General features: G+C 34.7%; 1 protein-coding gene across 1 annotated transcript; it reads right to left on the reverse strand.

The window, feature by feature from the left end:
- Nucleotides 1-4122: 4122 nt before the first annotated feature.
- LOC132547314 (low-density lipoprotein receptor-related protein 4-like) lies at nt 4123-11186 on the reverse strand. The gene is made up of 8 exons (XM_060211083.1): nt 11132-11186; nt 10873-11020; nt 7834-7979; nt 7311-7541; nt 6716-6884; nt 5324-5445; nt 4493-4649; nt 4123-4231 (listed from the first exon to the last, which is right to left on the reverse strand). Exons 1-8 carry the CDS (start codon nt 11184-11186, stop codon nt 4123-4125), a joined length of 1137 nt encoding a protein of 378 aa, XP_060067066.1.
- Between the last annotated feature and the right edge of the window lie 5201 nt (nt 11187-16387).

A 16387-nucleotide genomic window follows, 5' to 3' on the forward strand; every position in this document is an offset into this window, starting at 1 on the left:
TCTGTCTACGATCGACTGGATCAATAAGTTCAAATTTAATGTAAAAATAAAAGTTTGAAGGTATAAAAATGGACAGTGAATTGTTTATTTCCGTCATGAGAAAGCACCATCGATTCAGCTATAATGTGATTCAAAAACAAGTTTTAAGTTCAACACGGAAACAGATGAGATGGTCAGACTTATGTCAGGTTCTGTTTGTAGTTATTACTCAATATTTCCATTCTACCACCTGTTTCCCGTTTTGTTCTATGTAAATCAGATAGGATTATATCACACAATGAACTGCCATCTGGTCTAGCGCAAAGATACATATTCGGTGGTCAAGGTGAGACGTCCATCAAAAAGGAATCCTGCTAGATATAAATAGATATAAATAGACTATTTACACGCTGTGTTGCATTCACCTATATATCATCACTACGCTAAATTATAGTATATAAGATCGTATATTATAACATACAGTGATTCGGCCGATGGGTGAATTAATAAATCTCGAGGTATCTTATGGAAACAAAACTGGCAGTCAGTGACTTTCACTTTGGTATAAATATACAATATACTGACATGTCCGAAGTTGGTGGACTGAAGACCTTCACAAAGAATAAATAACTTTACAAAACTATCAAATTATATCAGAGCAAATCTATTGTCAGTCAAAATCTTTATAATTGCCATCACATACTTTATCACCAAGCTTGTCAACTTTGTCTGCTACAGTAGACGTCGAGCTGAGAGTCCAAATTACAAAGGTAGAATCCTTTATCAACAAACTACCGTAATTGACTGTGTCGACTTCTATTTATAATCTCCGTACTTATTCTATTCTGAAAATCACATCGATTAACTCCAAGACACGAAAATGTAAACAATTTCCAAAGAAACTCAGAGCTGCATCACTTTTTAATGGAATAGCAATGCACAATTTGATTTCAAACGAACAAAAAATACATTGCAAAATAATATAATTCTTAAAAGAAATGTGAGCCTTTACACTTTCAAATCAATAATCAAGTTAAATTGTCCCTACTTTTCAATACAATAGCTATTCATTCTCGGACTTGCTGACGTTAGTATTTGATTAAGCGGGGACTTTAAACGGGATATTTCTGAATTTTGTTTTGTTTTTGTTTTTGTAGATATTAGAGAACAGAAATATAAATAATAAACTGTTATCAAACGGAGTTTACAGTTGATATCAAGCCAAGACGGATGGAAGATCGGCACCATGAATATTCAATTTCCACCCGGATTTGCTTCATATCAACTGTATGCCCATATGTTATCAGTGTATTGTTCAAAGGTGCTTTGTTATGATTTCACTACATACGCAACAAGAAAATACCAACATGTGAACATGATAATGATCCAAACTCAAATTCAATAAAAATGTAAACAAAAGTAAAGATTCACATGGAGTATAAGACTAGGTGATCAGGAAGAGTAAGCGTCCTCTGCTTCATCGATGTCACTAGCCAAGTAAATATTTATCAATCCAAGTAAGTAATGTCACATTCTTTAATGAAAACAAAGTATAAATAAAGGAACCGAGAGGCATACTAACGAATATCGAATACGTCCAGCTTCATATCATAATAGAAACTATGACATTCGAAAAACTTCCCCATATTTTTCGTAAACCAGTAACTGATGAAATCATATGTCCCACATTCGTATTACTCGTCAGAGAAGACTGGACCTTTTCTTGAAAAAAACCACCCATTTTTTTTACACAGTTAAATGCCTACTTTATGACACTTGCTTTATCGGCGATCTTCAAAGTTTCCAAAGGTTTATTGATAACTGCTGTTGCTAAATTATATCTTTGTTTATCCGCTCCTTTACAGGATTAATGGTATAAAGAATTTTAATCAGTTGTAAGCAATTCCGATTCAAGTTGTTAATTTCACTGTGGGTAAGTCCCCTTACCTGGTATTATCACTATGATAATGCCATATTTGCAGTGTCTGGTGTAATCATCCTCGTAAATCCAGGTACAATATGCGTTACGTGTGGTTGGTATCTTAAAGTGACTGTCAACACAAAACTCACTTTTAAGTCAGACGAAAAAGTAGTTATAGCTTTTAATTCAAATTTTTGATAAAATACTGCAATCACAGGATCCAGCATTTTCAAATATATTCGGCAAAACCAAGTCATACGTGGGGCCAAGGTACTCGGGAAACATGTAACAAATCTACAACACACAGGAAACAAAAAATAACAAACATTCGTTCTATTACTTGTAACAAATCTACAACACACGCACAGGGGAAAAGATAACAAAGATTCACTGCATTACATGCAACATAGCTACAACACATAGGAAACAAAACAAATTATTTAGCAAAACTTCATTGCATTACATGTACCTTGACATTGTAAGATCCCACTTAATACGCCAATGGCATCACACGAACCAATAGACCATTGTCGTGTGTAAGTTATCACAGCCTTTTTGGTAAAATGTACAATAGGTAGCATATAACAGCCCCTATTGGCTGTGTTACAACGTTTTCTTGTAAACACCTATGGTCCGAGGTAATACAATTTGACGTATTCCAAACCAGGATGATCTTGAAAGCCCTTTCAAGTTACCAAAATCTGTGTTCAAATATTGAAATCACTTCTCAATGATCGTCAAGAAGAAACTTTTAGTCATGATGTTTGTCCAAAGTAATATCTGATTGAATACTATTTAAATTGTCTCACTGAGGTATCCTGACCGAGGGTTGTATACCTACGCCATTTTGGTCTCTTTTATAATTTTGTGTTTTTTGCTAGTCGATATTTACCTTGTTCCACTCCACTCCATGTTCATGTGATCGGTTTTCTCAGTATCCCGAGGATCCTAAACTGGAATAGAATTATATGGGAATATGTGCATATTATGTAATCTCTGGCTTAAATAATGTTTCGCAGTAACATAGTAACTGTTACTATCGATTCTATCACGATGAACAACTATTATGCTATACTTCAATACTTGAACACAATTTAAGTCGATTTATTACAATGTTAACAAAATAAAGATGTGATAACAAAGATCGGTTACTATATTTCTTTGTAAATATTCACACATCAAATAAAGGATTTGGAAACATACAATTCTTATCACAGAAATGATATAGATTTAATATGTGAAATGATTGTTAGGATGGAGAACAAGAAGTAACAGCTGAAAGTGGAAAATAACATATAACAATGCTTTATTACTTTCATCATTACGTTGCCATGCTCTCCGGGTGTAACGAGAGCCAGTAACGTCAGTAGTAACATCACTCCATACGTGTTCCCCTATACTTATTTATCTTTGTCGAGGCTCTATGACATAGCCATCCTCGAACTGTACATATAATCATATAAATGGAATAACCATTGTCGTTTCTGATGCCAGGTAAAATTACTTCACGATATGATAAAAGGTTATTAAAAGCCAATTAAGTATCGTTCGACCGCCTAGTACTCTCATCTTCCACATAGGGTAGTTCACGCTTGACATGGGTACAATGAAATGTTGTTACTACTGCCGCGTAGGTATCAGTGGTAAAGGTAATTTATACATATATCCACCAACATGAAAATATCTCGGGAAATCATTTTATTGTATAGAATTAGCCATTGTTTCAATTATCGACATACTTGATAGAGATGTAAAAAGGTTACTTACCGTTAGTTGAAATCAGTATATAAATATATATTTTTGCGGACGTAAAATGAATATCATACTTACCAATATTCCGGTGGTCATCGGCGAGCTAACGTATATAGTTTATGTTCAGTAAATTTCACAAGCAAAAGATACTTTTTAGGAATCAACAACAATCGTTTTAGATGTGTGTATATACATGTGATATGTATAAATATCATGCAGTCTCATTTAAAAATATTAAAATACTGCCTTTTCATAAACATAAAAGTCAGCGAATACTTAAAATGAAACCAGTTAATGTAATGTAAAACAAGCAAACAATCAAACATAAACAGTAACAACATCCTATAAAATAATGACAATGCCATGTTCTTGAATTAAGCACATATAATCAAAGCAACATTTAGTCCGTTATATAATTACTTACAGTTAAACCCGATATTTTTTAAATTTGAAAATCACAAGCGTGCAAATTATTTAGTCAAATTACCTTTTCGATAATAAACAATGCCATATCGTGTGGGTAAAGGTGGGCCATATGCAGAATATCCACTTCCGTCTTTTGCAAGTTTGATGATATTACTATTACTGTTTAAATAACAAAACAAGCCAACCAGTCAGATTAGATATTACTTTGTACGATAAAGATCTGAAAATTATTTCACACTTTTTTTCTTTAATGTTATTTCTACTTTTATATGTTAAAGACAATATTGTTTCATTGTTTATACCACATTGACAATTCTGTAAGTCGAAGGAATTGGTAAGGTTGCATGAGTTTGGTCGACGTTGCTTAGAAACTAGCTTATATGTCAACATCACGGTACTTGATAAGCTACTTACGTTAAGTTCAAATCATTGCAATAGAAATAGTCGTCAACTAGAACAAAATCAAAGCAGTGGGCAAATCCTGTGGTATAAATGACAGTTCTTCCTGTTCCGTTCCTGAATATTCTTTCTATTACGCCATAGTCAGCATCACACCAATACAACAGGTCGCCTTTAAACAAATCGAAATGCTATCAAGTGTAATAGATGTTGAATATACAATTATCATAGTAACTCATGAAATATATATTGTTTTCTGAAAGAAGATGCTTGTATCTTTAAACAAGTTCTTTTAAGCTGATAAATCATCACCAATAATTAAATTTGGAAAATATATTAATCTTTTTGTGTCTTTCTAAACGTTGAATAATGATAACTGAAAGAATGCCAGTGTCCAATGATTTTGGGCTAGCGCGAGATATGGTTAAATGTAGACAGATCTTGCACTTGTCTCTTTTGGTACAACACAGATACGACACATTATACACAGTGTATGGCAATGAAAACCACAGGGTTTGTTAGTTAGTCGATTGTATTTAGATATAAAATATTCTGTCGAGGATTTTGTGTTTTTAGATAGGTAATAACTTTGATAAAAATGGTTTAAAATCACTTCCCAGTTTTGGCTACTTTGTCATGTTGATTACAATACCGTCTCTTGGAAAAAATAAATATTTTAGAACGCACAGAGGTTCAATACATTACCACAAATGTTTAAACTATCACACACCCTTTATCCTACATAAAGGTATAGAGGCAAGATAATCCAGGCTTCATGAAAAGTTGAAAGATCAAGATCGAAGATATAGATCTTAATATATAAAGAAGATTTGTTTTAAAAGTTACCATCCAATACTAGGCCATTTGGGTTGATAAGCCCTGCGCTGACGAGCACCTCTCTGTCAGATCCGTCATAATTTGAACGTTCAATCATTGCGTTCTCTCCCCAGTCTGCCCAATAAATCTTTCTGTTAACCGACACAAAACAATTAATAGACTGGCACAAAAAGACACATGTCGTAAAATCTTATATGAAACGAAAACTTATATTAGATCCCATACATATCTTCTTGTTAAAAACTTAAAACCGGTTCGCCAACCGAAAAAACAATTATTACCTCACTGTTCATCAACTCAAAACCAATCAATATCTCACGGTTATCAACACAAATAATCAAAATCTCACTGTTCATCAACTCAAAACCAATCAATATCTCACGGTTATCAACACAAATAATCAAAATCTCACTGTTCATCAACACCATAACAATCATTATCTAACTGTTCGTTATCATAAAAACAATCAAAATCTCACTGTCCATCAACACTATAACAATCATTATCCTACTGTTCGTTATCATAAAAACCAATCAATATCTCACTGTTCATTAACACCATAACAATCATTATGTCTTGGTTCTCCTTTTCTTTTCCAAAAACAAATCAACAGAGACTGGAAAAGTTTGTATCAATATATTAACGATTACATAAACAATACTTTATATTATTAATTAGTTCGTTACAATTGACGTGTTCGCTATCTTGCTATTTACGGAAATTGATTAAAACAGAAATTATTTAATAAGAAAACTGATAAAGAACCATGTGACCATTTCAGGAAAAATATCTTATGTTTATTAATAGATTTCACAGTGGCCAAAGAGATTCACGTTCACAACAGTGCTACATGTTAGCAGGTGATACATTTATGTTTCTTTTTTCAGTAAGAATTGTTCTATCAAAAAAATTATCATTTAACATATATTTTGAGTGTAAATATATTCTTCATATAGTGTATATTTATCGGATATGCTTTAAGAGATTATGAAGAATATATTTACCTGCTACTACGAATTGAAACCGAAGATAATGGATATTTTTACCCGGTATTGTAGTGTAAGATAATGGATATTTGTATCTGGTATTGTAGTGTAAGATGATGGATATTTTTACCCGGTATTGTAGTGTAAGATAATGGCTATTTGTATCTGGTATTGTAGTGTAAGATAAGATAATGGATATTTCTACCCGGTATTGTAGTGTAAGATAATGGATATTTTTATCTGGTATTGTAGTGTAAGATAATGGATATTTCTACCCGGTATTGTAGTGTAAGATAATGGATATTTTTATCTGGTATTGTAGTGTAAGGTAATGGATATTTTTACCCGGTATTGTAGTGTAAGATAATGGATATTTTTATCTGGTATTGTAGTATAAGATAAAGGATATCTTTACCTGGTATTGTAGTCGATGATTATCTTTCCGGGTTTATCTAATGACGAATTAATTAGTACAGTTCTTGTCAATGTGTCTGCATGTACGACACCAATTTCATGATATCCGGCATCAGTATAGAATATCAGGCGAGAGTCACTGTCGACTGCGATGCCGTGCATTGCGGAAGCTGTTGCAGGCCATACAAGATAAAGCCACTTGTATATAAAAACAAAATTATTTTTAACTGTTTTATTTTCAAATTCATTTGTAAAATAAAGGGAATTAATTTCCGGGTTTATCTAATGACGAATTAATTAGTACAGTTCTTGTCAATGTGTCTGCATGTACGACACCAATTTCATGATATCCGGCATCAGTATAGAATATCAGGCGAGAGTCACTGTCGACTGCGATGCCGTGCATTGCGGAAGCTGTTGCAGGCCATACAAGATAAAGCCATTTGTATATAAAAACAAAATTATTTTTAACTGTTTTATTTTCAAATTCATTTGTAAAATAAAGGGAATTAATTACTACATTTTTGATAAAAAGAAAAAAAGCTTCAATATGGTTATTGCATACGCTTGATTAAAAACAGACAAGATTAGATTACCGTTTCCCGATTGATATATAATGGTTATCTCCCCTCCATTAAAATCACATTTTGCTATCTGCTTCAGTAATGCGTCCGTCCATAAGATCTCTTGTTCGATGAAATCATAACCGATGTCAAAAAAGTAGCGTGACGTGTCAAACTTGATTACAGTAAGGCCCTCGTGAAAACGATCCACTCGGACGATGGAACTTCCCATGGCAAGGAGGAAGAAATCAGTTGGTATGGGGTCTAAACATACAAACAAAAAATAAGAGTTAATCACACGTAAGGAATTAGCAACAAGATACTCACCATATAGCTTATATGGAAATATAGGAATATCACCCGATTGTTCAAATGAAGGGAATTCAGACATTGATTGAAATTTCATTTAAACATCAAGTCATATATAAGCATCACCAGTTAAAAGGTGTTTTTCTGTCACGCGGAATACAATGTCTTTTTAAATAGCAAATGAAGCATCGATATCTAAGGATGCGTCTTTGTAAGGCTTAAACGCATAGGTAAACGTTTTACATACCTTTGGAGCAGACCACCCCTCCATGCATTGAACACTCTGTGACATTGACTGGGCAGTTCTGAAGCAACTGTTCGTTTCCATTACAGTCATATTGATATGATGTCATGCCAAAAGTTGCGTTGCTTTGGACAGCAATGGCTCCGTCACTGAAGGGAAAAGAAATGCACTCAAACTATCCGGATTTAAAAACTATTGTCCAATAACGACCGGCAGAAACATAACCAAATTCATATAAAACTACTCAGTATTTATGAAATTCTGTCTAGCAGAACTCTGTAAAATGTAAGTAAACCTACCCGGATTTATTAAGGGAAAGATTTATGTGAAAGTACATCAGAAGTACGTAACTCATTATAAAATATTTGAAAGGTGCTAAAGAGAGCGCATTTCCTTGTCCCATGTATCCCAAGGACATTCAATTAACAGTAGTAGCGGCAAATAATAGTTATAACTAGACACCAAGCATACCGATAATCTACTACTGATACATCATGCCTAAAGTGGAATAAGTTCCAATTTATTGGATATTTTATCGACTTTCGTTACATCGGTCCAGAGAAAAGTTTAACAGGCGAATCTCGCTTTTTTCAGCATTTAAACAATGATCTTGGAAAGAAATGGTCACTTTCACCAGAATACCACAAACAGATTGAAAGATTAGTAAAAGAGTGAATTTACATATATTTTTAGGTCACCTGAGCCGAAGGTAGAAAGCATCCCTTAGTGAAGACCATATGAAATTATGTTGTGTGATTATGTCCCCTTTGGGGCCCATAAGGGGGTGTAAATGGGCCATATGTTAAAAACTTCTTTAAATGACTTCTTCTCAAGAACCAGTGAATGGATTTTGACCAAACTTGGCACAAAGCATCCCAATGGGATGAAAAAGGGCGTAGCCCCAATAGGGGACCCATGAAGGGAAAAGGGGGTAAAAATAGGTAAATCTTTAAATATCTTCTTCGCATGAACCAACAGTCAGATCTTCCTAAAATTCAAAATTAATGATTCTTAGAGCAAGGTCTACAAAGTTTGCGAATTAGAAAAAAAGTGTGGTCATCAACAAGCCCTCCATGGGGCACTAAAAAGGGGTCAAAATTCAAAGTTGACGGATTTCAACCAAATTTAGTATATAGTCACCTAGTGAAGAACATGTGACTTTGATTTGAAAAAAGTGTCTGAGGGGTTCTGGGGCCTCATGGGGGGCAAAAAGGGGTCATTTTTTAAAAATGGGTTCTAATGGCATTGACCATGTTTTTGGGAAACAACCACACTAAGCACAAAGCATCTGTGTAATATGACACATTTAGTTTGGGGAAAAAAGTAAAGGCTGCAATAGGGGCCCTAGGTGGGGGTTAAGAAAGGAGTAAAATTAGGTAAAGTAAGCTTCTTTACAATAGAAAAAGGTGTGGCCTCAATGGGGACATATTAAATGGGCAGACAGGGGTAGAATTTGTTAAATCTTAGCAAATCTTGTTGTCCTGAACCAAAAGTGTAACTTTATATAGATGATCTTTAGGCAAAGGACTGCAAAGTTTGTGAGAATAAAAATAACTGGTCCAAAATTAGCCCTTCTGATATTTGTTACATATTAATCTTTGATAAAGACATGCTGTGTGTTTATGAAAACCGGTTTATGAAAACCATATAGGCGAGAAAAAAATGTGTAGCCAGATCTTTCATCAAACCCGGATCTTACTACTCGCCGAACCTTCTATGTTCTGAGCTACATGTACAATACCTGTGGTAACACTACATTTCTCAGCCTTGATACCTATATATTCCTGTCTCAGAAGTACCACAAGATTTTTTCACATTGTTTTATGTGATTTTTTTTAGTTTGATGCCTTATTGTATTACGTAAGGAAAAGATTGTGGATAGACTTGAAATTGATCTGATTTTTTTGTATACTTTATCTATACATGTGTCTGATAAGCTATATTTCAACTTGTAAATGAAAACATGATTTGCTTTATATAAATGTGCAACCCTGGCCTTTGTTTGGCTAAGACATTTTGGACTTCCTCTCAAGAACCACTGAGTGGATCATGTTCAAACTTGCTACAGATGTTTTACACACGGTCATGCACAAGTGTTGTTACATGTTTGCAACATTTTAAAATCCCCAGATTATTGACATATATTCCTCAGGTGTCCGTTAAGGCCACATGGGCCTCTTGTTTTCTGTTCATTCCCATTTTGGGATGGAAATTAGGACAAAATTCGAACTTAATGGGATATCACGATACCCAATGTATAACCCCAAAATAAGGACATATGTTATTATCAAAACTTAACGAAATCAAACACTAATTCCCAGCTTCATATTTCACATTCAAAATGGTGTCCTCCGACACCTTCTCTCTATCTTCACTTAAAGAGAATAAGGCCAGCAAAGGAAATCCTATTTGATCTAATATCTATAACTTTATAAGGTTTCAGGGAGGTGAGTCATATCTGATCTGTTACACATACCTTTAACATGTAACAGTGAGGTAAGTCATACTGGATAAACATACCTTTATTTGACTGCAGTGTGGTGAGTCGTATCTGCTCAGTTACATAAACCTTTATAAAGTTATATTGATGCGAGTCACATCTGATCTGCCGTCCATGTTTATTCAAATAAATATGTATTACAATAAAGTGAGTAACCGCTCTATGGGCTGCATTTCCAGCCTCATTGTCACTATACACAAATGTTCATGAACAGATCTAACATATATTTCTCATGGACATACCGGGTCATAAAATAGGTCAAACTAATCTCCACTTTCCTCGTACATGTCGTACAATAGTCAAGATCTAAGGTTTTTTTCCATAGACCAAAGAACTGATAATACACATGGAATAACTCACCGTCAATGAAGATAAAGCATGCTCACTTTTGGTCTACCAGTTAATAGAGCTAAACATAAGTAAGAATAATCCTTACTTTAATGACATATGATTTCCATTATAAGAAATAACGACTTCTGCTACATAAAACATACAATCAATTTTTAGTTACAGGTCAAAGCTCAACAACAAGTCTCCATTACCTCGTATAGCCAATCATCCTGCAAACTACGGCGGCATTTTCGTCGTCCCAGCCATCGTAACAGAGTGGGTATAACTCTGTACCATTAAAAAGTACAACAGTGCCTTCGTTAGCATACTCTCCTAACACCAACACATGATATTCTGGATCTGGAAAACAAGCAAAAATGACACAAAGACCTCTTCCTTATTTACAATAGATTGCGTTATTGCGATAGTGCTGTTATAATTAATTATCTGTCCTGCTTAAATGCATTTTACCTGTTGCAGAAGTAAGATGAAAATTGAAGAGAATCAGCACCACCTTCAAAAGCATTTTGTATTTGACTTGGACTTCAGTGAAGACTTAATATTTTGGCGAGTTCAACTGCTTTCTATACTCTCCGGCCACACCTTTGTCGTTGCTATTGCTGTTCTACAGAGCATAACTGTTCCATTTATAGATGCTCCTTGATTGGTCGGCTGTCAGAATGAACTAGTGAAATAAACAGGTTGAGGTATACCTTGCAGTTTACATAAAAATGATGAAAGTTGTTAAACCATTTACACTATCTGTATTTTGCAAGCAGCATGGATTACTGTAAACAATTTACACACATGCATACAGGCAGGAGGGTATACAGGCAGTATAAAATCAGGAAGTTGTTTAGTTCTCGAAGTTACCCATCCCATTATCAATCCACGAAACACGTCATCTTTAGTCGTACCTCTTCACTTTGTTCCTATTCAAATGTTTCAGTTTTTTTGTTCTGTTTAATTTTTATTATTAATCATCCTTTGCTATTCTAAAGGATCGATTTACAAAAAAGCGTTAAATACAAATGGAGACACCATAAAAATGTAATTTAAAGAGCAAACTCCATTTTTTGTTATAGCTTTCATGAACTGTACATCATTTTTGAGTTGAGCACCTGGACAAATTAACAACTTAAAGAAGCTATGCAGTATGGGAATGATAAAATCTGTTATTTTTTTGTAGTTGTAGTCTAAATAAGTATGTTATAAGCTTTGAGATGAATAATTGGGTCCACGATAGCTTGCTCGGTAAGAGCGCCGGCTTACGTATCAACAGGTGAAGATCCGACGTGATTCGGTAAGACACTTGCTGTGCATGACATGCAATGGGTGTTCTGTATCTTGTTTAGTGAGGAAACAATTAATCTTCCCTATAATCTTAATCAAACTGAATCTCTAAAAACGTTGAGATTGTCTTTTAGTTGTCAACATATGGCATAGAAATCGTGATATTTGGAAGAAGCTCTTAATTTTTGTAGAATTAACTGCAACATATACACCTCATAGGCTGGGGATGAAAGAAATTCCCCCACAACAGGAAAACTGAAATAAACACGCTTCGGAGTATGGGACTGATGTCGAAGAATCTCGTCCTTTCTTTTGATAACTTTAGAGTTTTCGTAGTAACCTCCTAGACTTTCAAATTGAGGACCTGAGCATCATTGTCGATGCCAAGAAGGACTAAATAGCTGTATGATGTTGTTTAATTCATTGCTTGTCTCTACTGTTTCTAAATCGGAATTCGTTTTAAAAAAAACGCTGCTCATTTGTGTTCCATTTGCATAATATGTCCAATATCGGTGGATATATAAGCTTAAAATTGACATACAAAACGCGTTTCTTGTTATTTAAAGACAAAGCATCACCTCAATATTTAGGAAAGTGAAATTCAATGACATTGCAACGCGTTTTGATAAGCTCGTCGATATACAGTCTATTTTGCCTCGTATGAAACAATGACAAATAACCAACGAGAAGAGCACAGTTTTCCCCCATATTCATAAGCAAATATAAACGAGAATGTTGGACCTTGATATACATAGGTAGGAAACTGACAGATAAAATTACAACACAGAGTTTTTTTTAGGTTTATAAAAATAACAGGGAAGTTTTACATGTTTGATATTCATTTGTATACCTGTTGGTTTTCTTGTTTTTGTAGTGTTCTTAGTTGGGAACGTGATATAAAATTGACCAACACGTACATGGAAACTTATGTCGATGAAGCAGAATACTGTTATGCTTACGGATCATTTAGTCTCATTTTCCTTGTGCTGTATTTGGTAAATCCTTGTAAATCGTTGGATTGTTCATACTTCGTCCTAGTTTCTTATACATTGATTTTGGATTATGATTTCATTGACACGTTGGTATTTTCGTTGTTGTTTTAATAGCCACACTCACTCATAGCTTCAATTGCAATTAGACCAGTTTAAACAGGTAAAGCAGAATCCCTCGACGGATTATTCCTCTTCGTTTTTCCTAGATTGTTTGGTGCACATGCTTCAATAGGTAAGCGTAATACGTCCCATTAGTTTTGGTTCCATAAATAGGTAGTCGATATGAATTACTCCTTCGACATCCTAACATATCCCGATGACCTTCTCGGTGGACTTGGTCTTTTATTCTAATGATTCCTGTTTACCCTCCGTGTCATAATGATAAAATCAGGTTTCGTCAAAGTTGCAACCCCGAAAAGAAAATCAGCATTGTTCCACTGGATTGCTACATATCACGTGCACATTCTCTGGGCCCATCTTGGCCATACTTTGAGCATGTGTATAGATCCATACATTGTATGAAAGCCCTGTTGCTTCTTCTAGTTCATGAAGAGTAATACGGTAGTCTCTTATCACTCTCTGGCTAATTGCCGTTCCTACCAGAATACCTTTACCCATGTATAGTTGTAGAAGGGAAATGAATGAGTTCTTCAACCTATATTTGGAAGATTGATCAACACACCAGAAACATTTTCATCATTTCATACTCAGTTTTGTCCATTTTACAATCTCACTGGAAGTATGTTTCCCTCAAAAATGTTATTATAATGACCGTACATGTGATTAAGAGCTATGACTAGGATATATATATATATATATATATATATATATCATGTGTAGTGCATTTCACCATCTTACATGAAAAAATGTAGGAGGACCAAAACATTTTCACATCCCCTTGTACACAATAAGTTGGTTTAAATACACTGCGTATTTCTTTAAGCCAGTCATGTATGCCCAGATAGTAATTTTCTGTGAGGTATATGCAACCAGATGTCAAAATTAGCATAACTATCAAGTGTTATCAAGCACTCATACAGTCTTGTAAGAGACTGGTTCCGATTCTTCAGGAACTACTTCCACGCCGTTCGGATGCATTGTAAATGAGCACTTCACTCTTTTTATATATAATCAATTTTTAGCCCGTTTTTCGCAGAATAATTAGGGGTAATAATTCCGGGGTGTCTGCCTATCTTGCTTTTGTTTTCATGAGATAATTTTGCTTCGTGTGAATGGATTTTGACTGAGTTTGACTCTCAGTGTCGTTCAATAACACCTATACATACTTATCTTAGTATTTCACTCCTGATTTGCCACTTGGTTTCGTGCATTAGCTTTGCCACATGTCAATGAATTTCACATGTATTTTTGTCAGAATCACCAACATAACAGCACGATGAGAAACAGAATCTGTCATTTTTGTGGCATATCCATATGGCTTCTTTAACCAACTCCCGAAAAGGTTGTTTTCCCATTTAAATATTTTGGCATTTTTTCTAGTCAATTCTAATGTGAGGAATGATCTGTAAGTGCAAATTTATTTGTCCAATACTGAAATTGTTTTCGCTCTGAGCTAATGAATTGTTTTTGGTCTTTTTGTTGTTCACTTTGGGTGTTATTAGCCAAATTGACTACAGTGAAATGCTACCATCTTGTGTCATTTTTGGTCTGTAATCTATCTACCATCTCATCACATCATTGTTGGCCTTACTGTACAAAGGATTATAGTGCAGTCGACCACCTTATATACGTCAGTGCTGGTGCGCTTCACACTGGTCATTTGTCTGATGAAGGTGACCATGCAGTCACGCTTTAATCTTCTATGGGTTGTGTTTATAAGAACTTCTATTATATATGTAAGTTTTCTATTACAGATCCTATCATAGTCGCTAGACGTAGACTGATGTTGGTCAACTTACCATCATTACTGGCATTTCATTCAACACCTTTGAAATGGTTAGTTAATTATCAGTTGTAATTGTTAAGTACCAATTCTCACATACGGAAGTGGTTAAAGTTATTGAAATCGTTTATAGCATTCAGGGTATGATCTATATCTGGATTAGGTAATATGTCAACTTGTTGGCTGAATGTATGTCCCGTAAACAGAAGTCAATTTAAGGTGGGTTCTCCTTGCCTCTCCTGGTGATTTCCTCAATGAACAACATATGAGACGTTTGATGCATGCTATTCAGAGCAATTTGGGTAAAGTGTCTTGCTCAACGGCACAACCATGACAGCACAGAGCGGTGCATTTTGTCCATCTCTCAACTTCATGAAAAGCACAAACTGCCACTAGCAAGTCAAGTTGAACACGCACCTCACTGAAATAGGATGGATTTAGAGAAACTTAAAGGTAGCATTACGATTAGCTTAAAAGTACATTTTGTATCATATTAATTTAAGGAGAACCAATGGCTCATCTATTCTGCAGCTTACATAAAAAGACTTTGTTGACTTGTTAAGTAATTTCTGCAAAAGTGAAATCCTATTCTGAAAGAATACTACTATACAAATACCATACCCAAGACCTATTCCTTGTGGAAAAGAAAATGTTTGACCTTGAAAGTGTGTTACCATTGATTAATTTCATAAACATGGATGCCCTTCATTCAAGTATGTTATAGGTCAAATATCAGAACCTTCTGCCTTTTGGTTATTGACAAGTTGTTCAAAGTTCTTTGTCATATTTGACCCCACTGTATTCAAAGGTGGTCAGAATAATTTATTTTCATAAACTTAGCCTTTCATCCGAGCATGTCCCATAACCAATATCAGTACCATGGGTTTTTATCATTGACAGGAAAAAGAAGTTGCCTTTAACATCCTGTGACCTTGAAAATGGGTTAAGGTAATTTATTATATAGTCATGGTAGTCCTTCATTCTAGCATTTTACAGGCCCCATATCAGCATCCAGGGCTTTTAGATTACTGAGAAGTTGCTGGTAGAATGCATAATTGCCACTGTAACCTTGAAAATGGGTCCAGGTAATTCAATAAACCAACAATGGCAGCATTTCATTCCTACATGTAAAAGGCTCCACTATCAGCATCCTGGGATTTTAGATAATTGTGAAGTTGTTTGTAGACTGCACACTTATGTCAATAACCTTCAAAGTGGGTCATAGTCAATAAATTAAACCACAATAGCAGCACTTCATCCAAGCATCCTTCAAGTCTAAAAAGCAACCTTACCTGGATTTTTTAAAATATTATGAAGCTGTTTGAATATTGGGACACATTTGATCCCTTTGACCTTGAAAGTTGGTCAGGATCATTCAATCCACCAAACATGGTAGCCCTTGATTAAAAATGTTACAAGCTCAATATCAGCCTCCAGGGCCTGTTGGTTAATGAGTTAGTGTTGATTAAGAGTTTGATACATTTGACCTTTGTGATCTTGAAAGCTGGTAAAAGCCATCCATTTGAACGAACTTGGTAG

The sequence above is a fragment of the Ylistrum balloti genome, unplaced genomic scaffold (assembly GCF_031769215.1).
Source record: "Ylistrum balloti isolate Yb309-2 unplaced genomic scaffold, AGI_CSIRO_Ybal_v1 Utg369612, whole genome shotgun sequence".
NCBI lineage: Eukaryota > Metazoa > Mollusca > Bivalvia > Pectinida > Pectinidae > Ylistrum > Ylistrum balloti.